The 25,923-nt window shown below is 38.2% G+C and overlaps 6 protein-coding genes and 1 pseudogene across 12 annotated transcripts; 5 read left to right on the top strand and 2 right to left on the bottom strand.

Annotated features, from left to right (window-relative positions):
- The first annotated feature begins 66 nt into the window (after positions 1-66).
- Positions 67-1,663, top strand: LOC116027625 (heat stress transcription factor B-2b-like). Its single transcript, XM_031269329.1, has 2 exons — positions 67-748; positions 854-1,663. The coding sequence occupies exons 1-2, from the start codon at positions 500-502 to the stop codon at positions 1,514-1,516; spliced, it is 912 nt and encodes a 303-aa protein (XP_031125189.1). The 5' UTR covers positions 67-499; the 3' UTR covers positions 1,517-1,663.
- A 41-nt stretch (positions 1,664-1,704) lies between these two features.
- LOC116027622 (E3 ubiquitin-protein ligase At1g63170-like) lies at positions 1,705-4,054 on the bottom strand. 2 transcript variants are annotated; one of them, XM_031269326.1, is made up of 5 exons: positions 3,320-4,054; positions 2,819-2,941; positions 2,591-2,723; positions 2,156-2,332; positions 1,705-2,081 (listed from the first exon to the last, which is right to left on the bottom strand). In XM_031269326.1, the coding sequence occupies exons 1-5, from the start codon at positions 3,829-3,831 to the stop codon at positions 1,908-1,910; spliced, it is 1,119 nt and encodes a 372-aa protein (XP_031125186.1). In that variant the 5' UTR covers positions 3,832-4,054; the 3' UTR covers positions 1,705-1,907. The 2 variants fall into 2 exon arrangements, with proteins under 2 accessions (XP_031125186.1, XP_031125187.1); XM_031269327.1 differs by having other exon boundaries at positions 2,156-2,326; positions 3,320-4,053.
- A 1,616-nt stretch (positions 4,055-5,670) lies between these two features.
- On the top strand, positions 5,671-7,561 carry LOC116027361 (annotated as a pseudogene).
- LOC116027360 (probable serine/threonine-protein kinase drkA) lies at positions 7,454-10,884 on the bottom strand. Of its 6 annotated transcripts, XM_031268939.1 has the most exons (13): positions 10,518-10,883; positions 9,766-10,183; positions 9,379-9,607; positions 9,221-9,261; positions 9,063-9,131; positions 8,874-8,974; positions 8,701-8,779; positions 8,504-8,602; positions 8,353-8,421; positions 8,177-8,226; positions 7,975-8,056; positions 7,815-7,909; positions 7,454-7,743 (listed from the first exon to the last, which is right to left on the bottom strand). In XM_031268939.1, exons 1-13 carry the CDS (start codon positions 10,826-10,828, stop codon positions 7,662-7,664), a joined length of 1,725 nt encoding a protein of 574 aa, XP_031124799.1. In that variant the 5' UTR covers positions 10,829-10,883; the 3' UTR covers positions 7,454-7,661. The 6 variants fall into 6 exon arrangements, 5 of the variants coding, with proteins under 5 accessions (XP_031124799.1, XP_031124801.1, XP_031124800.1 ...); XM_031268941.1 differs by lacking the exon at positions 8,177-8,226 and having other exon boundaries at positions 10,518-10,884; XM_031268940.1 differs by lacking the exon at positions 8,353-8,421.
- A 3,069-nt stretch (positions 10,885-13,953) lies between these two features.
- Positions 13,954-16,152, top strand: LOC116027972 (F-box protein PP2-A12-like). Its single transcript, XM_031269773.1, is given in 4 exon segments — positions 13,954-14,413; positions 14,663-14,781; positions 15,508-15,887; positions 15,890-16,152. Coding segments are annotated over 4 exon segments (903 nt in total). The 5' UTR covers positions 13,954-14,086; the 3' UTR covers positions 15,967-16,152.
- A 712-nt stretch (positions 16,153-16,864) lies between these two features.
- LOC116027908 (lysophospholipid acyltransferase 1-like) lies at positions 16,865-20,451 on the top strand. The gene is made up of 8 exons (XM_031269678.1): positions 16,865-17,430; positions 17,928-17,983; positions 18,595-18,815; positions 18,903-19,314; positions 19,427-19,512; positions 19,760-19,823; positions 19,895-20,007; positions 20,094-20,451. Exons 1-8 carry the CDS (start codon positions 17,132-17,134, stop codon positions 20,232-20,234), a joined length of 1,392 nt encoding a protein of 463 aa, XP_031125538.1. The 5' UTR covers positions 16,865-17,131; the 3' UTR covers positions 20,235-20,451.
- Positions 20,452-24,199: 3,748 nt separating this feature from the next.
- LOC116027872 (ethylene-responsive transcription factor ERF026-like) lies at positions 24,200-24,964 on the top strand. The gene has a single exon (XM_031269643.1). It carries the CDS (start codon positions 24,281-24,283, stop codon positions 24,815-24,817), a length of 537 nt encoding a protein of 178 aa, XP_031125503.1. The 5' UTR covers positions 24,200-24,280; the 3' UTR covers positions 24,818-24,964.
- The last annotated feature ends 959 nt before the right edge of the window (positions 24,965-25,923 follow it).

Genomic DNA, 25,923 nt, shown 5'->3' on the forward strand with positions numbered 1-25,923 from the left:
AAAAAAAAAAAAAAAAAAAAAAAAGCTAAACAGTGTCCGTTTATCCAACGGCGAATTTAACTTCCAAACCGTCCATCTTTAGTGTTGTAGCATCCTTATCTTCAACCTTGGATTATGGTTCCACATAGAGTCCGACACGTGCCCTTTCTCGAAACCTTCCAACGGAAATTTGAGAAACTTCTGGAAACGCCACCTTCTCGCGCCTTCTTTAATCCAAAACCAAAACCAAAACCGAGTCCCCACGCCCTCCGATTTCCCTCATTTTCCACCATTTCCTAATCTTCCTTCTTGCCTGCCTCGAATCCATCATTCTCCTCTTCCGCCAGAACTTTCTAGAAACCACCCTCTTCTTCTTCTTCTTCTTCTTCTTCTTCTTCTTCTTCTTCTTCTTCTTCTTCTTCTTCTTCTTCTTCCATAACTATACTTTCTACACTATATTCGTTTTGGTTCTCCTTTGTTTTTAAATTTGATTTTACGGTTTGGATCTGAAGGCGACGTTATGGGTCCGTCTCCGGTTGAGCAAAGCGGAGAGACGACGGCGGGTGAGTCTCAGAGATCTATTCCGACGCCGTTTTTGACGAAAACGTATCAGCTGGTGGATGATCCGGGCGTTGACAAATTGATTTCGTGGAATGAAGATGGGACCGCATTTATTGTGTGGAAACCAGCGGAGTTCGCAACGGAGTTGCTTCCTAAATACTTCAAGCACAATAATTTCTCCAGCTTCGTTCGACAGCTTAACACTTACGTAAGATTAATCATCATAATCATACTCTTCAATTCGATTATCAATAGAAATATAGAATGCGCTTGCTTAATGATTCGTGTTACGTTTTTTGTTCGGAATTTATAGGGATTCAGAAAAGTGGTGCCCGATCGGTGGGAATTTGCAAACGAGTCCTTCCGCAGAGGTGAGAAACGACTTCTGCGTGATATTCAGCGCCGGAAAATGTCAGCAGCGGCGAATTCGACAGCGATTGTTCAAAATGCACAGGTGGTGACGCTCGCTGTGAAATCCGTTTCTCCGACGAATTCCGCAGACGAGCAAGTTTTGTCGTCCAACTCGTCGCCGGCCGCCACCGCCACCGCCGTGGTATTACGCCCTACAACGTACACGACGACGCCGGAAATTTTGGAGGAGAATGAGAGGTTGAGAAAAGAGAACGCGCAGCTAACTCAGGAATTGAATCGGTTGAGAGGTTTGTGTAAGAACGTATGCAGCTTGATGTCCAATTACGCCGTGAATCACCCGGAAACGGCACCGGAAGGACAGGTATTAGATTTGCTCCCACCAGGGCGGCAGGATTCGGCGGAGCGCGAATGCAGCGCCGCCGAAGCCGAAGGAGGCCACGGCGGTTCTACCACACTAAGCCCCAGGCTGTTCGGCGTCTCGATTGGCGTGAAACGCATAAGGACAAGCGACGATGAAACACAGCCGGTGAAATGTGAGCCGCCGGATTCCTCGTCAGACTTGACAAAGTGTGAAATCTGGGAAAAGAGAAGATTGCAAGACTAATTGAGATGAGATCTGATCTGATCTCATCTATCATATCATCCTGTTGAGTATTACAGATCTTTCCTTTCTCAGCCATGTGTAATTTCTGAGTTTATCTTACTCACCCATGTATCAAAAAAAGAGTTCTGGCAATACTGATTTTGTAAACAGAGATTCATTGATATTGCCAATTACCAATTACAAAAACAGGACGACAACAACAATGTTATGATCAACAAGTTCTGAATGCCAATACACATATACACATACATACATACATATAGTTGGTGAACACAATATCAATATCTACACGGTGATACAGTGAAACAAAAGGTTGCTTGGGGCAATTCAAACACAACAGCATTAAGGAACAAGAAACCATAAAGATTAAGAAAGAGTAGCTGCCTCCCACTTAAACCTCTCCACTTCTGTGGTAGTTACCCTTGATGATACTGTTCTTGCAAAGGGGACATGTGGCGTTAATCTGCAGCCACTTGTCCGCACAAGCACAATGAAAATGGTGACCACAGGGAAGTTGTCGAAGTTCAGCTCCATCCTCGTACGCAGACAGACATATGCAGCACTCCTGCAAAATGAAGGGAAAGGAATGAAGGAAAACAACAAAAAACGAGATGAAATGGAAAGAAGATGAGGACATACTGCATCGTCCACTGATAGCTGGTGCGCCATCGCCATGTCCACGTCCACCCCACATAAGGTCATCACTCCTGCAATACTTCCGTGTGCCTCGCCATCAGCATTCTCGAAACTAATGGTTCTTGTAAATGTATATTTGGAGAGTTGTTCGATGTCTTCTTGGTCTGCTCCATCCTGCAGCTAGCACATGAGCACGGAGCTGATATACACTCAGATGCATACTGTCTAACTGCTTCTCACAACTTAACCAACACATTGGGGAATATATTATAAACAAGACCATATTAAGAAACTGGCTTTGTCTGTTGTCTACTTATTCTTCCTCCAACATTCATTGTGTGTCCTAGAAGCCGACATATATACAAAAAGGTAATAACCTAAAGACTTACCTATATTCGACCTAGTCACATATCGAAAATGGTTGTGCTGGGGATTTACCTGATCAGCTACAGCATACAAGACTGCGAGAATACAAGGCAGGCAACAGCATATTCCCAGACCAATTACACATGCCAAAATGATGCAGAAAACCACAAAGAAGACATCAAAAGCCAAGAAGATGATGGAAGCCCTGCACCACGAGTGAGCGAGATTATGTTAGCCATGGATGTTATTTAAGTTGAAAATTACTCGGGCCTTTGATGAAATACAAGTATCCTCACAAACCAGTATAACTGAGGGGAGTCTTGCGCCATTGGTTGTCCGCCAACAGAAGCCCAATAGAACCCAATAATCCACCATACAAATGAAAACATAGTTGTTATGGATTCTAAATACTTCGCCACAGTACTGAAAGTTGAAACACATCACCAGTGAGCCATACAGTTCAAATAATGGGAGAAAATTACTTTCACAACTCTGATAACAGACATAGACAAGTGGATCTGTATAACATTACACAAAGCCAATGTAACATTTCAAAGGAAAAGAAGTTGGCATATATTAGGTGACATTAATCCATTATTCAATTATTATATGATTTCTAACAAGAATATGCAATGATTTTACTTGGAAGTTGGAACCCTAGCTAGAATTAGCAAAAAAAAAATGATGATTTGACAAATTTTCACTCCAAATCAAGCACATTTGGGTATAAATAGCTTCAGCTTCCAATTCGAAGGAATGAAATTGCAGAATTACAGGTAAAGAGAAGGGTTTGAAGTTAACCTAGTTTCCTCCTGAGTGAATTGGGCCAAAGTGACATAACCAGTGGAAGAGTTCAAACCCTCGCCGCCTCTACCAAACGCCTCATCCGCTGATTGCCATCTCCGCCGCCTCCTCTTGCGATACTCCAGAGAAACAGACACCGCGTGCAGCACACACTGCAATGCGTACCCTACAATCCAAAGCCTGAGCGGCAATTCCGGCTGTTCGTCCCTGCTCAACACCAGCACCGCGGCGGCAATCAGCACGAACGCGAAGTTCCAAACGAGGTCGAGAATCACAACAGGCTTCGAGTACGCCCAATCGCTCTGCCGCTCGTCCATCTGCTCCGCCGCAGCCTGGCGCACCAGCGCCGACGGCTCCCGCCACACCATCCCGCGACTGCCGGCTCGCCGGAGAACCCACACGACGTCGCGGATGCTGTGTCGGCGCAGTGATGGCCGGGTTCCCGGATACCCATCCGCAGCGGCGGCGGGAGTCATTAAAGGCGAGTTGGTGGAAGTAGGTGAAAACATTTTCAGGCGAATTTTGGACACAGTAAAATGCAGTACAACAAGAATGGAAATTGTTCAGAGATTACGATCCAGTGGAGTAGACCGTACAGTAATCAACTACTCCATGGTCGCAGGGAACAAGGAGATTGCAAGATTGTTTGGGATATGAAAATGAGGGCTGCAATGAACAACGACACACAGTCACAGATAGCAAACACTGCTTTAACCTTTTGCGACTCACAATTTCCTTCTGCGTCACTATTCCAGATCAACTCGATTTTAACAGTGATAACTTTTTGACAAATTGTGCATTCAACCTTTTTTATTATTTACGTTTAATTAAGTTTGCAAATTACCAAAATTCAATTGTAAAATATTTGAATTCGGCTCTATATTCATTACTAGAACTACTTGAATTTGATTTCAACTTAATAATACCTTAATTAAATTTGAACGTTGGTCATTCATGGTGTTGAAAAGATGATATCTGAGGAGTTTATAGTGTAAAGCATGGTTATCTCAGTCTCACTCGTATGTTTATGGGGCAAGGAGTTCTCTTTGAATTCATAGAGTGGTCGAAGATTTGGAATTTAAAAGTGCCGCCTAATATCAATAATTTTTTGTGACGTTGCATGCAAAATATCCTTATGTATCTCTTGTTCCACCTTAAGGGGTTGCGGTAGGTGGTGGATGTATCTCTTGTTCGTCTATACTGCAAGGGCATGTTTTGAGTTTGATTGCCATGGGTACGTGAGTAGTTCCACTAATTCGCATGAAACGGGTTTTATTGCCATGGGTACATGAGTAGTTCCACTAATTCGCATGAAACGGGTTTGATTGTCATGGGTACGTGAGTAGTTCCACTAATTCGCATGAAACGGCAACCTGTAAGTTGAGATTTTGTTCTCCCGGTTTGTATTTCGAATTTAGTTAAACCTATTGAAGTGCAAAGAGTTAATATCGCTTCCATTAAGACTCGAACTCACCCCTTACATATGAAGGTGCAATCGGGTGCCACTAGACCAGAAGGTCTTGGCAGAAATGAAATGGGTATTAGGAGTTCATTTTGTCAATTTGTTGTGTAAGCCGGGCTCACAGTATAAGTATTAAAATAAATGGGCTTTGCATGGTCACTCGCACTGAATTTGAATTACTTGATGGGCTAGGCCTATTAAAATTATCCATTATTATAGTTGTTAGGTCACATAACCCAAGTCCATTTAGACCTTTTGTTGATTTTAGTCCATTTTGTTGTGGCATTGAAATCTCAGAGCCCCATTCCAAATGAGCACATGTAGCAGTGCAGCGGATTTATATCACGGACCTGATCCACATAGCATTATGGACCCTTAATCAAAATGACGATGTATAAAATTTATACTCGCAAGATACAAAATTTCATAACATAATACACAAAAAATACAACACATGACACATACACATGTTATATATTTACTTATTTTTCAATTGCGCATCCTGCTAGGGCTACCCAGAGGGTCTGGTGGTGGTAGAATAGAAATGAGTTATTTCCTACATTAATTTTGTCTTCTTTGACAAACCTTTGATATGGATGGATGTTGATTTATAACATACATATTTTCTTCAGCTCAGCATTTTTGTGCATTTCCTTGAAAGGCAAGGCAAGGCAGTTAATTCAACTGTCATTCTCTTCCAGTAACTGTTCAGGTACAACTTTGTTGTCACACTCTAACAATCTACCAATCCTCAGATCAAACCCAAAATCAAATTTCCATCCATTACAGTTTTTCTACCATTCTAATAATGGGTGCTTAGCTTCCTGCTTTTATCATTCTTAGTGTAAATTCAACTCATTCCTCTAATATAACCAGCTTACTAGATCTTAAGTCGAGCTACAAGATTAGCAGACCTACCTATGAGCTACGAACAAGATTAGTTTCCAAGCTACTTCATCATATAGTATATAGGGATAAAAGGAGATTTAATTTATATATACACAGACTCAGAAAGAAAGGCTGTGTTGATTTACTCATGTGAAGTGTGAAGCAATGGGAGGAGCAAAGATCAGAAACAGTGCATACCCACCAACAGCAACAACATTGTCAGCTTACTATTGGGAGACATCAGAGGAACAATGGACCTCGTTTCTGGTGCCTATGATTGTGCTGGCGAATGTGGTCATGTTTGTGATCACAATGTTTGTGAATGATTGCCCTCACAATATAATTGGCACCACAGGTTTTGGAAAAAGTAGTCAGGATAACTGTGTTGTATTGTCTCTTGGGAGGTTCTCTTTTCAACCCCTTAGAGAAAATCCTCTCTTTGGGCCATCTTCTTCTACGTATGTAATTTTCTCTATAAATTTGGCCTATCGGCCTTCTTGAATTGACTTGAGCCGGTCAACTATGGACTCAATTCCCTCGTTAACCAAAACATAAAACTCATTATAGAAAGCAAATCAAGTAGGCACAGGATCTTTGTTATAGAGTAACTATTAGTGGTATTTACTTTTGTAGACTGGAGAAATTGGGAGCACTAGATTGGAAGAAGATAGTGCATGAGCATCAAGAATGGAGGCTTGTCACTTGTATCTGGTTGCATGCTGGTGTTTTCCATTTACTAGCTAACATGCTGAGTTTGATCTTTGTTGGGGTTCGACTTGAGCAGCAATTTGGATTTGGTATGCTTTCTCTTTTCTTCAGTTCTAGTTTTCTTCGACAATATAATTATATTGTTATATATGCAGCGCGTGTAGGGTTAATCTACCTGGTGTCAGGAATCGGTGGGATCCCTTTTCATTCAACATGGCATCTCGGTTGGAGCTTCTGGTGCATTATTTGGACTTCTTGGAGCAATGTTGTCGGAGTTGCTAACTAACTGGACTATTTATAGCAATAAGGTCACTTGTACAAATTTTCTGTTTTCGATCTGGACTATCCGAGCCTGCCTAAGTTTTGTATTGAATTGAAGGGCACATACATTACATTGTTCTTTCTTTAATTTGCTGTGAATTGAATGAACAGGCTGCTGCTCTTTTGACCCTTCTGGTCATCATCCTAATCAACTTAGGATATGGAATTCTTCCTCATGTTAACAACTTTGCACACATTGGAGGTTTCTTTAGTGGTTTCCTTCTGGGCTTTGTGCTGCTACTTCTACCCCAGTTCGGTTGGTACAAAAGGACGCATCTTCCAGGCGTTGCTCGCCTTATGTCCAAGTACACCATTTGCCAGCGCGTTTCCTTGGTGGCTGCTTCGGTTTTATTCATCACCGGGTAAGCAAAGCACGATCTCTTCTCTACTCAATCCCGCGTTTATTTGGTTATGTTTGATATGATGCAGCATACTGTTTTCCCTTTCCTCTTGTATTGTATTGTAAAAACTTACACTAGCTTGGTTTATTCAAATGGTGGGTGTAGATTCACAGTGGGATTTGTCATGGTGTTCAGAGGACAGACTGCAAATGCTCATTGCAACTGGTGCCATTATCTAAGCTGTGTCCCAACTTCAAAATGGCACTGCAACAATTGACATCCACAACTTTTCCTGCTTTCTGATAATAATTTATTATGGGCCAAACTCTGATATGATTGATCATGAGTAATATTACTTGTATATGGTTGGAACAAAAGTGATTGCTTTAGAAATATTGTAGATCTGATCTGTTTGCAGAAAATTCAATTGCATTGTAATAATCAGTATGGTTTTGTGATTGGATTATAACTTTGGGCTGCTTTGGTGCCTGGAAAATTAAAGACCAGATTACATTGTAACCTAAAGAAATACTAACACAGACACAAAATGGCAGGCAACAACATTGTCCCATGCCTTGTCTGTGTTTCTGCATTAACAAAAACAGATCAAGGATCTGAGTTAGTTCTTCCTGCTACATGCCTGAATCACATCCACCACCCTCACAATGATGCTGTGAAACGAAGGGCGATCTTCGGGGTTGCTGCAGCAAATTACAGACATTTGAGCAAGAATGAAGCAAAGGTTAAGAAGAGGATAAGGAAAGACAGAAACCTTCGCCAGCAATCGAGAATTATGGAAGACACCCTAGGATCAATGTTTCCTGGAATGTCCAGTCTGCGGTCCATGAAGCCAACAACTCCCACCACCTATAATGGAGAGTTATAGAAAATCAGTTTACAAGTATATCCAACAGGCAACAATTGAGGTATACCTGTAAGGAATTGAGGTCGCTCCAAGGTATCGATTCTGTCATCAATTCCCACAAAATGACACCGAAGCTGAACACATCCGACCTGCCCAACAGCACAACCAGAACAACAAATCACGAAAACTGAGATACAATCACAATCTAGACAGACAATACCAGCCCCTCGAGTTTATATATGAAAGCTCGATCGGCCTCTGAAGATTACTTTTCAGTTGAAGGTTCGTTGCGAAGGACTTCAGGAGCCATCCACTGGGGCTGCAATGGTTAAAAGTTTTATAACTTTTTTTTTTGAAAATAAAAGTTTTATAACTTAATTAACACAAAAAACATACAAACTTGAAGTAAAGAGCTATATATAACAAAAGAGTCAAACATTATTACAGTTCCTCCACCAGATTTGGCTGTAAGAAGTGTTGCAATTTTCAGTCTTGAAAGACCAAAATCCCCAACCTGACAAAAACCAATGCAGATCATACCTAGTTTACTCAACCCACAAACCTTAAATTTAAAGGGCCCTTTCATTACACAATACCTTCACTGTCCAGCTCTTGTCAACCAGTAAATTTGAAGATTTCAGGTCTCGATGTACTATGGGCGGATTCCTACAGTGCAAATAATTCATACCTCTAGCCTGCATTACGAACCATGTGCCCATAAAATTGAGACTCAAACACCATAAAACAGTATAGGAAATAGAAACCAGCAACTTCAGACTAAACAATAATGTACCACATCCAGGGCCATCCTTAAACGCCGTCTAGTATCCAATTGTTGGCTGCTCTTATGAAGCGTTTTAAAGAGACTTCCCCTGGATAGATAATGAACAACATTTATATAATCCATCTTATAGTTGTCAACAAGAACTTTTCATATGAGGAAGGAATGTTTGTTGGATTACCTACCTGGGCAGGTATTCAGTTATAAGCGCTAGTTTCTCTTGTGAAGAAACCGCCCCCATAAACAGCAGTACATTTGGATGTCTAAGTCTTTTCATTATGTCAATCTGCAAACACGAGCTGCAAATTGATCAGAGACGAACTTTTTGTGACAATTTTTCAGATAATAACTACTTAACTGCTAGAACCACAAACCTCTTTCTTGTAGTCAAGCAAGGTCCCCTCGCTGCATTCATTTCCAAAATAAACCTTAACAGCAACATCCTGAAACCAGAAGCAAAGAAAGGAATGAGTATTCAAATGTATGATCACTGTCCAAATTTGTACGAAGATCAAGGCACCAGAATACATACTGATCCATTCCAGATTCCACGATACACAATGGCAAATGAGCCTGAAATGGGAAAAAAAAAATTGCATTGAATTGAAGTGATTATGTAAGATGATATGGAAGCTCATTGTAATAGCATAGCAGATTAGGTATAGGTAAACTTAAAGTCCTTGCTTCAACCTTGCCCAATTTCCTCCTTCAATCTTATATCTTCCCAACGAATTTCATATTTCGCAATCCTATTTGGCTCTGGCTCAGTTTCTCCCTGTCCATTATTAATAGCCTGTGAGGTCTCTGGAGAACATGTCTCATCTACTTCCATGGATGCTAAACTGCAACCATTTGTCTGATTCTTTCCAAACAGTTTCACCATTCCTGCAATATTCAGCTTTGAGAAAACCTTAGCCGCCTACAATGTCCCAAACATGTGGATTAGATCAGAAACAGTATCCAGCTTGGAATTGTTCTTCAAATGGGCTCACCAAACTCCAAATGATACAGAAAACTGGAATCATTTTCTTTTTCACAGATCACATGAATACTTTTTCTCTTTTGTCCAATACTTACAGGTGCTTTAGGTGGCTCGGATACAGAAGGTGCAATTAAAGGGCGTGGACGCCATTGAAGCCTTTTTGGATATATTGTCCTTATCCCAGCTTGGCCATTATGTTGAGCTTCATATGATCTATTAAGATTTCCCAATGTTATGCTGTTGAATAAAGCTGCATCACTTGAAACAGTGATGACACCTACAAGCTCTTCATCCTCATACAATGGATTCTTGGTCACCATTGCCATAAACCTCTGACCTGACCTTTTCTTGCAGGGTAATTGCCCTGACCATGTCTTCCCTGACCCTGGCCACAACCTCTCCGATATAGATGCAGCCCATTCCTGATGCTCTCTGTCAATTAGCAGTTCTATGGCACTTTGTCCGATTGCTTCTTCATCTTTATATCCGTACAGTTTTTCAGCTGATCTGTTCCTGTAACCATAACACAAACAACTGCAATTAATTAGTGGGCCAAAACCCAATCCCAGCTTTACAAGCTATCAGCTAACAACTAATCTACTAAACACCTTTCTAAAATTAATTAATATTATCAACTAGTCTTATCTAATCAGCTAACGTCTTTCAAGTTATCAACTAACTATAACATCTAACCTAATCAGCTAACTTACCAAACGTTTTTATCAATTAGTTATACCATCTAGCCTAATCAGCTAACATCTTCGTTTACCAAAAAAGGCCTTTTAACGTCTAACAAATAACTTCTGATCAGTTATGATCGCAAAATTGCACACCATCAAATAATTACCAGTAGATGATCTCCTCAGTAGCAGGTCTGCTAACGTGAACTGCATGTCCCATGTATTCTAACACGTTCTTGTACGGACTCCCGTCAAAGAATGCTCCGGGGACGTAACCCCAGCCGGGATATGACGTCAAGTCACCTGAATCCGACGCCACCTCTTGTCCGGACTCCTCACAGCTCCTACTACTCTGTTCTCGCAACAGCACATCCAACTGTTGCTGGAGGCTCGCCAGGCCCGCCTCCAGGCTCCGGCACCGCTCCGCCAGCGCTGCATACAGACTCGTCCCTGAATCCTGGCCGGCTTCGCCATTCATGGCGGTGGCACGCGGAGGCGGAGGCGGTGGTTGACGGAGCTGGCAAGACACTCTATTTCTCTATATATATATATATTGCTTTAACGACATAAAATTTTGACACTTTTTTTTTTGAAAAATATCTTTGTGGAACTATCGGTCATGCCACGTGTCGGCTTGCGGGTGGTAAGGATCAAACAGGTGTGGCCACGTGTTCGGGTGATAAACACGTCAAAATAAAGAAATTGCTCTTTGAGGTAAAAAGTAAATATTATATTGTGCCGACTATTAGTTTTAATAATTAATCAATTGAAAAACATTATATTATACTCTAAATAAAACTTTATTTGACCACAAATATTATAGTTATTTTCCTTTGTTAAGCAAGGAAGAAATCATAATATAAAAAATTAAAAAAAAAGTATGCTTTTGTTTGCGCAATGATTGATGGACAAGAATGATTTTGGTTGGTGCAAATATTATAAATTTTGGATTATGGTGGTGAGATCAACTACGTTGCAGTGTACATTTTTTATTTATTGAATTACTATTTTATTATTATTTGATTAACAACTCAAACTTGGAAGTGTTTAAATATTGTGGTTTAGTTTGAGTTAATTGGTTGGGGTGCATGCAGCATGCTCATGAGTGATGGCACAGAACTCCTATATATATATAGCTTAACGATGAAGTCAAAGGTATATGTGAAAGAAGAAGCGCAGGTTAGCATGCAGAGATGAGATAAAAATGATGTGTGACGACAAGTTGAAATTGGAATTTGGAAAAAACAATGCAGATAAGGATTAAGGATGTCAGATGTGGCGCACCAGAACAATATATATTTATAATCATTTGACGATGACATCCTGGCCTGAAATGAAATCTAACACAAATTTCAATTGTTTTTTGTTTGAGCTGCCTACTTGCCCAGCAGGACAGATTGTTGTGGATTAGGGTCACAAGCCCACCCACAATTTGGATCAACAATTTGCATGGATTTGGACCACTGACACATATTCATGCTTACTGCTTAGCAAATGAATAGTACTATGTTCAAACTGGTGGTTTTTGTTAATCCTAAACCCACTACAATGATGTGTGAAAGGAATAGGCTATAGTAGAAGATATGAATACTCTGTGAAAATGATTGGGATTTTGTCGGTTGATCACCTGATCTCAAGTCATAATTGGAGATGGTAGGGTAGGAATTTGAACTCCATATCAAATATCATTGAAATTATCGGGCTCTCTAATTTTTGAAGTTGAGCTTCCCAAGTAAGAGTTTGGACTCTGAGTGAAAGTCTGCTCATGCAATTTAAAAATATATCATTCATTAAAGCATGTTTTGAATTGTCACGATAAATTTACACTTGTCCGATTATTTTCGTTACTCCAAATCACGCGACACTCACCTCTATGTTTTACAGCTTTGTACACCTCACCTTGCACCTGACTATTGATTTATCTCAAGTCTATTAAGCAGTGAATCCCTTAATACAAACTTTATTATTCTAAATCCAACCTATTTTCATTGTTGAGTTTTAATAACCACTCATCTAAATTTCTTCCTTAAAATGAATCAGACACGAGGACACTCTATCAACTAAAATTAGGTATCTACCCCCTACCACCTAAAACATTATATTATAGGAAAATCCATCCCCTACCCCATGAATTATAAATTCAAAGCAGACCATTTGCCACGTGGTGTATCCAGGCGGCGGAACGTTGGTTCTGCTGAGTCACACACACGTTGAGCTGGCTGGACACTTGCGCTTTGCCACGCCCACGCCCCCTCATTCTTTCTCCTTTAATCATGAGCTTTGGAACTAGTTGTTCAATATACTCCATATATGTTTAATTATAATTTTGGATTATATGTTTATATATATGTGGTTAGGATCCTATGAAAACACACTCATAGGAGAAATTAATAATCAATATTATTCTTATATCCATAAAAAATCAAATGAATAGAATAAAAAAAAAACACATGCACAACAATGACATTTTCATAATTATAGTCAACTTTTACTTTTTAACTTAGAACACTACATTATGCACTTACTGACAACTAAATATGCATTCCTCAATAATTTAAAAAAATAAAGAAAAAATTGAATTTAAAATCTAAATCATAAATGTTAAATCTAAAGCAATAAAAACTAAAAATTGAGCCCATAAATTCAAAAAAAAAAAAAGAAGACATAAATTATAAAATCCAAACCCTAAAGGCAATGCACTTTCATATTTTTTAAAAGTCTAATTTTTTAATACTAAATGTGCACTTTGTTAATATTAAATGTGCATTTGTAATAACTAAATTTGTATTCCTTGAAAATTTTGAGAATTACATATTTTTAAATTAGTGTTTTGGATTGCATAGTAAAAATATCACCACACTTAAATTTTTTTTGATACGATTGGTTATTTGTTTATCCTAAAACTTGTTATATATGATCAATACTTCAATATTAAGGAACTTGAATTTAACATGAGTTCATTACTTCGATTCAAACTCAACTTAATAATAATTTAATTGAATTTAAATATTTGTGGAATGAATTGAAATGGTTGATGAATCGCATGACCATTTCGTACGTTAAAGTTAGCACACATAATATGAGGAAAAGAACTGAAATTCATAATGGTTCAAATTTCAAAGCAGTCAACTAATAATAGGATTCTACATTGGATGAATTTGAGTATTTGACACACCTAAAAATTGTGTAAAATTACGCGGCATTAGCCGTTATTATTTGTTATCCAATTAATAATCCATTATTTTGTAAAAAAATAAATAAATTTATCTATTATCCTTAATAGCGTATTTATCAAGCTAATCTGGTCCAGATAATGCTCCTTAGTCCTTAATCCAATTCTCGAAGGTTGTGTTTGGCAGTTTTGAAACACAACACAATAAACCTTGAGCAAAATGAACTAAAAAAAAAAAAGAAAATTGGTTTAGTTTCATAAGATTTTGATTTCGAATAAAAAGGAATTATTAAGAGTCTAAAAACGAGGATAATTTAATAGAAATCTAGTCAAATACTATGCGTAGCAATCGGGATTAGATTTATCTTTCTTAAACACAGACAGACAGCAAAGAGGACAAAAGTACAACCTTAATGGTACGCCACCGCTAATATATATTGCCCTCCAGCTGTTTGTACTTTTGTTCGCCCTCTTTCTCCAATTCTCCTCCTTTAATCCTTCCAAGGTTTCTTTTCGTGTTCGATAATAGCATCGAGAGGTTTAATCGTTCATCCATCTTGAAAGATGGGGTCTGCGTTCTCGTTTTTGCTTCCGGACGGCGGCGCGTGCGCGTCGGTGCCGGCGAATCCCGGGCTCGGGGACTTGCCGGAGAGCTGCGTGGCATCGGTGCTGGTACACCTCGACCCGCAGCAGATCTGTCAGCTTGCGATGCTCAATCGAGCCTTTAGGGGCGCCTCCTCCGCTGACTTTGTATGGGAATCCAAGCTTCCGACGAATTATGAGTCGCTTATTCAAAGGGTGTTTGAAGATAAGAAATTTCCGGTAAATTTGTGCAAAAGGGATATTTATGCCAGGCTTTGCGTTCCCAATTCTATTGATGGCGGCACAAAGGTCCGATCTTTTTCCCTTGTTTGTTCTATCAAGTTTCAATCTTTATATTGCTTATAGAATAATTCTGCAAATAACTTGTGTCTAATCAAAATTTAAAATCAACCATATCAGATTTGATAATTGTTGAATTTCTTTTTTAATTTTGCAAATTTTGTTTAAATTTGATGAAGATGGAATGATTTAGGCTCACTTTATCATCGGATTTGATGATTGTTCTGATGAGAATTTGAAATATTTGGTTTCCTGTAGAAAGTTTGGTTGGATAAGAGTACTGGGAAGATTTGTCTTTCAATGGCTTCAAATGGGTTGGCTATAACGGGCATAGATGATAGGAGATACTGGAGTCGAATTCCAACCGAAGAATCAAGGTGAGGAACTGTGATCGTGGTGGATTAATTAGACTAGAATTGGGTATCTGTTTCTTTATTGATGCTTGTGTTTTTAGATTGGCTGATCAAATTCAATTGTTGTGATCAAATCCTCTCATACCAAACAAAATTGTTCCTTGATATTCATGCTCCTGGAGTTGTTTGATCATGGTATATACTCCATATAGATGTAATGCCCTGGAATTGTAATATAAGTTGATTGTTCTTATGCATCATTCATCAGGATGTTCCTTAGTTTTGCAGCCTCTCTCTTCCTCCAAAAGGGAATGCCTAGAGAATGCATTTCCACTTCAATTTTTGTGATGGATTGATTAGGTTGTCACCTTGGAAAAGGGAAGTTTTGTTCTTGTGCTTTGTTTTTGAGGATGTTCCTTAGTTTGCAGCCTCACCTCTCCTCAACAAGCAAATGCCTAGAGAATGCATTTCTAGTTCAATGTTTGTGATTGGTTGATTAGATTGGGACCTTGGACAGGGGAAGTTTTAGTGTTAGTGTGATTGTTCTTGTGCATCGTTTTTGAGGATGTTCCTTAGTTTGCAGCCTCTCCAGTCTCCCCTGTCCCAAAAAACAAATTAAATGCTTAGAGAATGCATTTCTGACTTCAATTTTTGTGTTTGTTTACTATATTCCTATTTACTGCATCTCTAGTTCAGTTCTCATAGATCAACCATTAATCTATTTTGCCTTCTCCTGTTTACTTTGTGTAGATTCGGTTCAGTTGCATATCTTCAGCAAATCTGGTGGTTTGAAGTTAACGGTGAGGTAGCGTTTCCTTTTCCAGTAGGGTCGTACAGTGTTTACTTCAGGCTGCACTTGGGGCGTGCAGCCAGGAGATTTTGTCGTAGAGTTTGTAGTTCAGAACATGTCCACGGGTGGGACATAAAACCAGTACGGTTCCAGCTTTCAACCTCCGACGGCCAGCAAGCAACAACGCAGTGTTACTTGAACGAGCCTGGGAAATGGATTTACCACCATTCTGGAGATTTCATCGTCACCGATTCCAGCTCACCGATGAAACTAAGTTTTTCAATGACTCAGATTGATTGTACCCATACGAAGGGGGGCCTTTGTGTAGATTCTGTCCTCGTACGCCCTATGAAGCCGAAGAGAGGTTAAAGCATTTTTTTAGATTGCAGTTTAGCCCTCCTCTTAGTGGTAATGTTTAGTGATGAGAGAGTTATGGCTCCTTTTTATTTTAGCCATATTTCTGCATTGTAGTGATAGTAGCTTGAGGATCAAATCTTTATTCATGAGGAAAATGTGCAAGTTTGTATCTTTGACTTGATCTTCAAGTATCGGTTTTATTAAATGTGTTGATTTGTTATTAATTCGAAATTATCTCATTCTCACGATTCTCAGTCCCAGACTGCAACTCTAAAGTCCAAAGAAAGATATATATTAGTTCTTGGTGGGTGTGGTTGAGTACATAATTGATTCTTAGTTCAATAGTTTAAAGACATGTAATTGTAGAGTTGAAAGATTAGTTTTTGTTGGGTTATATCTCGGTCTAGTAAATGATTGATTATTGAAAGATCAATTGTTCATCAGTTCTTAGCTGGTTGTATCTGGGTTGAGCAAATGATTGATTTTTGATTGAAAGATTGATGTTTTGTTGATCAAATGAATCAAATCTTGGTGGGTTATATTTCGGTTGAGCAAATGATTCATTCTTAATTAGTCAAATGATTGATTGTTAGTTGAAAGATGGATTCTTGGTGGGTCAAAGATTGGTTCTTGCAAGATAATGCCCAATGAAAGAATAATAAAAATGGGGAATTTTTAAAATTTGAAATGTCAAACGAAACCCTTCGGGCAAATCAATGTTTGGTTGCATAGTTTTTAACTTTTCACCTCTTGTTTGTTTGTAAGTTATTCCGTATAACGGAAGTAAATATTCTCCTTATTTTTATCACTTGTTTTGTTTAGGTAACCCTAGATTCCTTAATGACATTGAAGCTGATACACCTACTCCCAACTGTCTCCAACCACATATTACTATTTACATGTGGATTCTTTTTAGTTTTTATGAGTTATAATAAGGTAACTGCTCAAAATTGAAGTGATAAATTTGTTGTTTGCCAATTTCGAGTCTGATATTGAAGATGGCGTAGGGCCATTCCTTGAGGTTTCCGTATCTCAAAATCTATCTCTATCCCTCTCACTCACAAAATCTTATTTCTACGGCTCTACCGTACACCGTACAAATACACACACAGACAGTTTAATACGGTGTATATAAATAAAAAATCCCATTTTCTGCTTTCCCTCAGATTCAAGTTAGCTGCTTTAGCTTTGGAATCGAAGATTTGAGGGAGATTAGTTGAGCTAACAATGGAGTTGGAACCAATGGCGTCAGCAATCGGAGTATCGGTGCCGGTACTGCGCTTCCTTTTGTGCTTCTTAGCCACAATTCCGGTGAGTTTCCTCCACCGTTTTGTCCCCGGTGGTTCCACCGGGAGGCACCTCTATGCCGCCCTCACCGGCGCCGTTCTCTCCTACTTGTCCTTTGGTTTCTCCTCCAATCTCCACTTCTTGGTGCCCATGCTTTTGGGCTACGCTTCAATGCTTCTTTGCCGCCCTTTCTGTGGGATAATCACTTTCTTCCTCGCATTTGGCTACCTCATTGGATGGTACATTTCTTTTTTCTTCTCCTTCCTTTACTTATTAGCTTTTCAGGTTTCAAAGATTTCACCTTTCTGCATTTCTATTGAGTGGGTTTTACTTGTTTACTTATTAGCTTATCAGGTTTCAAAGATTTCACCTTTCTGCATTTCTATTGGGTGGGTTTTACTTGTTTAAGGAAGATATCAATAATATAGCTCAGCTTAGGTAATTTTGTTCAAACACAGCTTAGGTGTTAATTAAGTAGGGAGAAATCAGATGTTGGTTCAGGGGAAGTGCTTAATAGTTTCTGTTTCAAGTTAAAGAATTTGGATTACAAATGTATTCCACTATGAGAGTACTAAGCTGGTTAGGTCTTGATTATGATGTGTGTGAATTCATTATTCATGTGTTTTTGGCTGCTGCAGTATTTCCTAAGTTATTGAAACTTAAAAGTTAACCTAGAAATTTCGATATTCCAGGGAGATTTATAAAATTCTTGACTATATGTTTTTACCTGTCGTAGCCATGTATACTACATGAGTGGCGATGCATGGAAGGAAGGAGGAATTGATTCTACGGGTAAGCAATGCCTCTCGATATACTTACAGTTGTTGTCTCTCATGTTTTATACCCAAAAGATCACAACTTTTTAGTGTTGAACTCCAAAACTAATGTGGGAGATAAGTCGTGTCATTAGAAGAATACAATGTACTCTAGATTTGTCAAATCCATTAATGAACAGCGTGAAAGAAAATATAGCAAAACAGCAATATCTTGCTAGTTTACTTGGTTGCTAATGAATGGAAAACTAAAAAGCCTTATAATGTCTTCATACCTAGCAATCTAGCAAGTTGGAATTTTCCCGCCCATGATGAATCAGAGAACAATACATGATTGAATTTGTGTCTATCTCAGGATTCCTCCCGTGGAATTTTTTTCCATTTCATCCTTGTTATAGTACCCTATTTAGTGTTCGGTTCTGGGTCCTTGCTGGATGTGCATAAGATCATCTCAGGAGTACTCACATCATACTTTTCTGTTGCTAATTTTTTTCTGTTCCTACTCTTGACAATATTTGCATCGGTTCATTAGGTAAGTTATTTTGATGTGATGATAAATTCCATTGAAACTTGTATCTATAGTTAGTCCCGTGTGAATTATTGTTGACCTTATCTCTTATGAAATTTTAGGAGCTTTAATGGTGATCACTCTGAAAATCATTTCATGTGTGATAAATTACCAAGATGGATTGCTGAAGGAGGATGATTTACGTGAGGCACAGAAACAAAATCGTTTGCTCAAATTGCCTTCACTATTTGAGTACATTGGTTACTGTCTTTGTTGTGGAAGTCATTTTGCCGGTCCAGTGTACGAAATGAAGGCTTACCTTGAATGGACAGAGAGGAAAGGAGTATGTAAATCGTGTTGCTTCCTTATTTATTTATTTATTCTCATCACGATTATTAAATAAATGAAACTATTGTATTATCTTGGTTAGATCTGGAAGCCTGCAGGGAAAGAACGTCCATTACCATCACCTTTTGTGCCAACCTTAAGGGCTCTTCTTCAGGCTGCGTTTTGTATGGGATTGTATTTGTACCTCGTACCACATTTCCCTCTTGCGAGATTTAATGATTCGTTATACCAAGAATGGGGTTTCTGGAAACGGCTTGGTTATCAGTACATGTCTGGCTTCTCTGCTCGTTGGAAATATTATTTTATCTGGTCAATCTCAGAAGCCTCCATCATCATTTCTGGCCTGGGCTTCAGTGGTTGGACAGAGTCTTCTCCCCCGAAACCACGGTGGGACCGTGCAAAAAATGTTGACATATTGGGCGTAGAGTTGGCAAAGAGTTCAGTTCAGTTGCCTCTTGTATGGAACATACAAGTCAGCACCTGGCTACGGCATTGTAAGTAATCTTCTCGAACGGGTTTTATTATTCAATGTTAATGGCATAAAGGTAGCTATTTCTCAAACGACTAAACTTTATGTTTTGTTCTTGCTATCTTTTCCTTTTCTAGACGTTTATGAGAGGCTTATCATCAAGGGCAAGAAACCTGGTTTCTTCCAGTTACTGGCAACGCAGACTGTCAGTGCTGTATGGCATGTAAGTCAAAACTTTTACTATCAATTTCTGGAAAAGCTTTGCATAATCAATCGATATAATTTGTTATTCTGTTTGTGATTGCAATAGTTCTCACGCATTCTCTTGCTTTAGCCATTCGTGATTCTCACGTAATAAATTTTCCAGCCTAAATTAGCTCTTTCCCATCCTTCTTTTGAACTTATTTTAAGCGGCTTATGGACTGAAACATTGGACTGATGATTTAACTTGTTCCACGACACCATTACAGGGCTTATATCCCGGTTATATGATTTTCTTTGTACAATCCGCTCTGATGATTGCCGGTTCAAGAGGTAAATTAGGCTATACTTTTTTTGTTTTTGCTCTGATTGCTTGCTTCTAATTTTGGGTGGTCTATAAACAGCCATTTACAGATGGCAGCAAGGTACTGGAAATGCTCTCCTTCAGAAGATCCTAGCGTTGATGAACTTCGCTTACACTCTTTTGGTTCTCAACTACTCGTGTGTTGGATTCTTGGTGAGTAATCACTTCAGAGCGAAAGTCGCTTAGTGAAAAACATGCTGCATATGCTTCAATAGCTTCATCGTTTATATGTGTTACAGGTTTTGAGTCTCCACGAAACACTTGCTGCATACGGGAGCGTGTACTATGTTGGAACGATTGTGCCCGTTGTGTTGATCATGCTCGGGAACATCATTAAACCAGCAAAACCTGCGAGATCTAAGGCTCGGAAAGAGCAGTGATGAGCAAGAGATTGGTTCTAAGAGGTTTCTGATGGAGTATTAGAGCCTCAATTTCTGCTAGACTGACCTGTCGGTTTTGCAAGAGATCTGTTTCCTTTAGCCATGTTGGGCATTGTATTATCATTTCAAGTTTGTAGTGAACTTTTTTTTATGGAATTCAGAAATCAGAATGACGGTTTAATGCCTAACCAGTAATGGCTGTGTTTTGTTGAGGATATGGGCTTGGGTGACTAATGAACACTGTTGCAAAAATGGACCTAGGCACTAGGTGTCCCTAAATCGAGGCGAATTAGCATGTAGGCAGTTACCTTGGCGTCTAACTCGGCCGAGGCGATCTTGTTAATTATATATATATATATATTGCACCACTTAGACATCGCCTAGACTCGAGTCTATTGTCCGATTAGTGCCTATTACAATCATGCTAATGGGTTGAGTTTTCAGTTGAGATATATAGTGAATCAGATTTCTAATGAGACTATGTTACACACTGTTACGTTTATTACTCACAAATACCCATTTCTTGATCTAATGTGTGTAATTACCATATTAGAAAATATTGTTGTGGGGTGATTATCATTTTTCTTTTTAGTGACATTTAATGGACCGATCCTTGTGATTATGCATAACAATTGTTACGTGACAAGATTTATGTGAGTATAGGATAACATGCAATGTGAAGTCACACGTTCACGTTCTCGTAGTAACTAGTAAACAAAAGCATATCAAACACCTTTCTATCATTATTATTTATATCTCCTGCCATGTCCCTTGAACCTTATACTATAAACGAACAAACCAACCAAGATGAATAAAATAAAATTCATTCATATTCTCCATGGCGGCCTAATGCACCGGCAATCTGGCAATATAATAATGAACGAATAATGGGATGCAAATAGGTCACATGCAATGTAACATTTTGGTCAAGATTTTTGGCAGAACAGTAACGAGACATGACTAAATGCTAAGAATTGTCATTCCAAAAATCATATATAGCCTGAGATATTTTATTTTAGCAGCAGGTGCAACCAACATAACCTGTTGGTTAAATATCCGCCATTGAAATATCGGCTCCCAGACCACTAAACAAAGGGACAGATCAAACACAACAATAAATCTACCTACTGTTTACCTGCGGCAAATGGTGTCTTTTAGTTCCCTTTGAAAATCTGGCGATGTTGTTGATTGATCAAACCTGGGATGGGGCAAACACCAACATACATAAATAATGCTTATTACAATAATGCATAACCAACACTTGGTGCATATCCATTGCATTTTAGTGCTCAAATCCTTTGCTATTATCTACTAATTAATTGCATAACAAACCTACCTTATCTGCTACTATGGGATTGAACACGATATGATTAACATGTTTTGTCTCAATTAAATTTAAACTAATAATTTAATTGCACATTTATTATTTATATTGTCAAATAATATGCGGACTGTTTCTTTAGCTAGCTCTTATACAAATTTAAATTTTAAGGTATATTGTCTCACCTAAAAGTTTAAATTGATAGTTGTATTAATTTCAGCATGACCCAACAATATGAATTGTTACTAAGCGCAGGACACAACACTGCCTAATTAATTGCTAATTACATTTTCCTAATGTTAGGCAAGCATAATATCAACAAAAGTTAACAAAACAACGTTAAGGGTAGCTTTCTTGTAATAGTAGCCCTACCATTTTGTATCAACAAATCCCATCCCATTAATCAAACGGATCTTCATTAAAGCCATCAATATAAATCATTATCGATTGGTCTTATCACATGCATCTCATTCAATTATGCATGTGTGGTTGTGAGTAATTTAGACTGGTTTACATCAATTCTAATCTTTTGTTGTCTAAGATCATAAGACGGATTTCACATATATATAGAGTGTAACTTTTTGTAACAATTACAAGCTTTAATTTCTTGTGAATCAAAAAATACACACACATACACCCACACCCACACACACACACATATATATATAAGATTGCGTTCATATGTAGTGAGAACATGTGAATTGAGCTATTGCATAAGTGCACACAATCTATTATATGAATACACATAGTCTACTCCCAAACATACCTAGATGACATTAGAAATTCTGGGGTAGTTGCATATGCATTTGTGTAGTAAATTATGTGCACTCATGTAGTTCTCACATAAGACATGATATTCATATGATCTTATATATATTCAGGGCCGGCCCTGAGGGGGGTTCAGGGTGGGCACCTGCCCAGGGCCCATCTCTATAAGGGGCCCATAGGCCATAATATATACGGAGTATTATATATATATATATATATATATATATATATATATTACTTATTATATATATAAAAAAATAGGGTTAATTGTTTCTGAAAGTCAAGAATTGAACTCACAAAGACTGAAAGAGACGTTGTCACACACTCACTACTCACGCCGCCTAGCCGTCCAGGAGTATAAGGGTCGCCGACCGTGCTTACGCCACACCAACCACTCAAATACTTATATATTTTCGATTGACTGATTCTGATTGATTGATTCATATACCGCTAGTTGCTTCTTTTTTTTTTTTGTTAAGATCAATTTTATAATAATTTTTATACAATGTTGCCTAGCTAAAAAACATTTTATCCGGAAGTTAAAAAAGAAGAAGAAATAAACAAATTGATTATCCTGAAACAAATTCTTCAAGCAAATTATGCTATGAACCCGGGTCCACATTCTATGTTCACAAATTTAGAACTCTATGTTCACATTTTTAGAATTTTATATTCACAATTTTAGATTTCAATATACAAAATTACATTACTCAGTATTCACAACTTTTGAACTCTATATTCACAATTTTATTATATAGATTCAAAGGTTGTGTTATACTGTTGAACATAGAGTTTTGATATTGTTGAATATAGAGTTATGAAATTGTTAACATAGAGTTATAAAATTGTGAACATAAAGTTATGAAATTGTGAACGTAGAGCTATGGAATTGTAAACATGAAATTATGAAATTGCGAACATGAAGTTATGGAACTGTGAACATGGAATTATGAAATTGTGAATATGGACCCGTGTCCATGACATAACAACTGAATTCTTCATATAGGGGCCCTTTATTTAATTTTGCCCAGGGGCCTATAAGACCTTTGGACCGGCCTATATATATATATATATTGGACACACATGTAGCAGATAACTGCGCAGCTATATAGTACAAGGAATTCTTAACATGTAAAAAATAAAGATATGTTTAAGGCATTTCTATCACTTTCAGTTGATGACAACGTCGCATTGCATGCCCACGAGGTGTATATATGGCATGGAAAACCCCTATTCCCAACCCATGCACAATAAAGAAACCTAAAACCTTAATATCGAATAATATACTTTTTAAATGATCCATCCACCTAATATATTTAATCAAAAAAATTTCTATGCTCAAAAACACAACTCAACTAATTTATATTACTAATCTAAAGAAGTCATTAATTTAGCTTTATTTTCCCATAGAATGCACCAAACCACTAATGTACAAATATTTTAAAAAATTGTAGACCATTTACCTCCTTCATCTACCCTCGAGATTAAGGTGTAATCTTTTTAAGCAAAAAAAAAAAATAATGAATCAATTTGATCTCTTTAAAATATACAATGTAATTTACGATTCAATTGTTGTAAATAATTTGTACTCAATACAATACAAACAAAATGTCTTTTAATTGTATTATCTCCACCGTACCGGCTATAAGTTTAAAACTTGTTTTAGTTATATCTCGTATAAATTCGATATGACATGATATATATATTATATAATATTGATGATCGTATTCAAAAAAAAATATATAATATTGATGATCGTATCATCCGCGGCATGCCCACGGTTTTACGTATACCATACTTAATTTCTTTATCCATTCAATTCATTCCCTTACCTTGGCTTATTTATTACATACTCCCCCACACCCCAGCCTCCAATATATATATATAATAAACCCTTAGATCCGTTCTATATATATTTATATATACACAAAACATATATATATTTAAATAGATTCGCATGGCTGACCCTTATTCACAATCACTACACCACCCTGCACTCCCCAGCCGAGGCGGCACCTCCGCCGGGAAACACCCAATGTATCGCGGGATACGGAGTCGGGGCGGGAAGTGGGTGTCGGAGATCCGCGAGCCGAGAAAGACGACCCGAATATGGCTGGGGACTTACCCCACGCCGGAGATGGCTGCGGCGGCTTACGACGTGGCTGCGCTCGCACTAAGGGGAAGCGAAGCCGTACTGAACTTCCCCGCCCACGCGCCTCGCTATCCCGTACCCGCCACGTCCTCGCCCGCGGATATTAGAAACGCTGCCACCGCCGGAGCCGCCATATTTCAGCCCGGCACCGCCGCCTCCCAGCCCCCTGCCGCCGCACCCGGCGGCGAATATATCGATGAAGAGGCGATATTCGATATGCCTAATTTGCTGGTGGACATGGCCGGAGGAATGATGGTGAGTCCGCCGAGAATGAATCCCCAATCGTCCGATGATTCTCCCGGCTGGAATTCCGACGCTGAAACTTGTCTATGGAGCTTTTAAACTAACTAAAACCTATTCCATGCAATATTCCATTATTAAGAAAATAATAATACAACAACGAACGTACGTTCCCGTTTGCCAGCATGGAATTGCATGCATGTATTTGATTTAGTTAATGAAGATTGAATCAAACTATGTATGACTTCATTTTTTTTTTTTTTTGGGTTACGTTTTTGGGTTTCCTAGCTTTTAATTTTCATGGTCTTTATGGTTTGGTTACATATTGGCCCCCCAGGGCAGAACGTTTATGACAGGCTGACACATATTGGAATTTAAAATAAAACATGGGTAGTTAATACAACTAACTAACATTGCATACCAACAGACATACAATAAGTGGGTAGGCTAGCTTGGAAGGACAACCTCACAAAAACACTAAATAAACATATCTAAATGATTTCATTTGCACATAATAATGTCTGCCTGCCCAGGTTTGATCATATTTGAAGAATATTTAAAAAAAATAAAATTATAAAGCCTTGATCAATCACGAGATAACATAACAATGACCATATATGAAGACCTTGAAATTTGGATGTTATTCAGTCGCGCACATATTAGCCTCCTGATGAACGTGACAAATATATGGCACCAACAATATGGAATGAATAGTAAACGAAATGTTAATATAACCGTAAGCTAGATTTCAAAATATAGGTTGGCCTGGTTCGGGCAAAATTGTGAATTATTAGCTAGTCTCATAGTAACGTGAATATTGAATATCAAATTCTTTATATAGATGTGTGGCAGGTAGGTGGTGCCATTGCAATGGAATATGGACGTGTATGGAATATGAATTGGAAGATTGTGCATTTGTGCCAGTATAACATGCATGGAATATATAAATAAATATAAAGTTAATTAACTTGTTAATCACGATGGTGTGTATATATGATAGAAGTAAACTTGAAGCATAATTAAAATGTGTAAAAAGCTGGATTATGAAGTCAAAGAATCATCATGTATGTAGCCAACAAATGAGAAACACATACAATAATATTGGTCAAGCTTACAACGACTGAAAGTCGATCTGAATTGAAGCATGCAGTTTTAATTAGTTAGTTAATCTCAAATGAAATACAAAACTAAGATTACCCGTCGTTTCA

Source organism: Ipomoea triloba, chromosome 8, assembly GCF_003576645.1.
Source record: "Ipomoea triloba cultivar NCNSP0323 chromosome 8, ASM357664v1".
Lineage (NCBI taxonomy): Eukaryota > Viridiplantae > Streptophyta > Magnoliopsida > Solanales > Convolvulaceae > Ipomoea > Ipomoea triloba.

What these genes read in the sequence shown, in the direction of transcription:
- LOC116027625 (XM_031269329.1), top strand. Translation starts at nt 500, where the DNA reads ATGGGTCCGTCTCCGGTTGAGCAAAGCGGAGAGACGACGGCGGGTGAG. An exon ending in TTCGACAGCTTAACACTTAC is followed by an intron (nt 749 to 853) that starts GTAAGATTAATC and finishes CGGAATTTATAG; the next exon opens with GGATTCAGAAAAGTGGTGCC.
- LOC116027622 (XM_031269326.1), bottom strand. Translation starts at nt 3,831, where the DNA reads ATGTTTTCACCTACTTCCACCAACTCGCCTTTAATGACTCCCGCCGCC. An exon ending in TTCACTCAGGAGGAAACTAG is followed by an intron (nt 2,942 to 3,319) that starts GTTAACTTCAAA and finishes TTCAACTTTCAG; the next exon opens with TACTGTGGCGAAGTATTTAG. An exon ending in AGCTATCAGTGGACGATGCA is followed by an intron (nt 2,082 to 2,155) that starts GTATGTCCTCAT and finishes TTCATTTTGCAG; the next exon opens with GAGTGCTGCATATGTCTGTC.
- LOC116027360 (XM_031268939.1), bottom strand. Translation starts at nt 10,828, where the DNA reads ATGAATGGCGAAGCCGGCCAGGATTCAGGGACGAGTCTGTATGCAGCG. An exon ending in GAAGGAGGAAATTGGGCAAG is followed by an intron (nt 9,262 to 9,378) that starts GTTGAAGCAAGG and finishes TTCCCATTTCAG; the next exon opens with GCTCATTTGCCATTGTGTAT. An exon ending in ATAACTGAATACCTGCCCAG is followed by an intron (nt 8,780 to 8,873) that starts GTAGGTAATCCA and finishes TTATCTATCCAG; the next exon opens with GGGAAGTCTCTTTAAAACGC.
- LOC116027908 (XM_031269678.1), top strand. Translation starts at nt 17,132, where the DNA reads ATGGAGTTGGAACCAATGGCGTCAGCAATCGGAGTATCGGTGCCGGTA. An exon ending in AATGGACAGAGAGGAAAGGA is followed by an intron (nt 18,816 to 18,902) that starts GTATGTAAATCG and finishes TATCTTGGTTAG; the next exon opens with ATCTGGAAGCCTGCAGGGAA. An exon ending in CAGCACCTGGCTACGGCATT is followed by an intron (nt 19,315 to 19,426) that starts GTAAGTAATCTT and finishes TTCCTTTTCTAG; the next exon opens with ACGTTTATGAGAGGCTTATC.
- LOC116027872 (XM_031269643.1), top strand. Translation starts at nt 24,281, where the DNA reads ATGGCTGACCCTTATTCACAATCACTACACCACCCTGCACTCCCCAGC.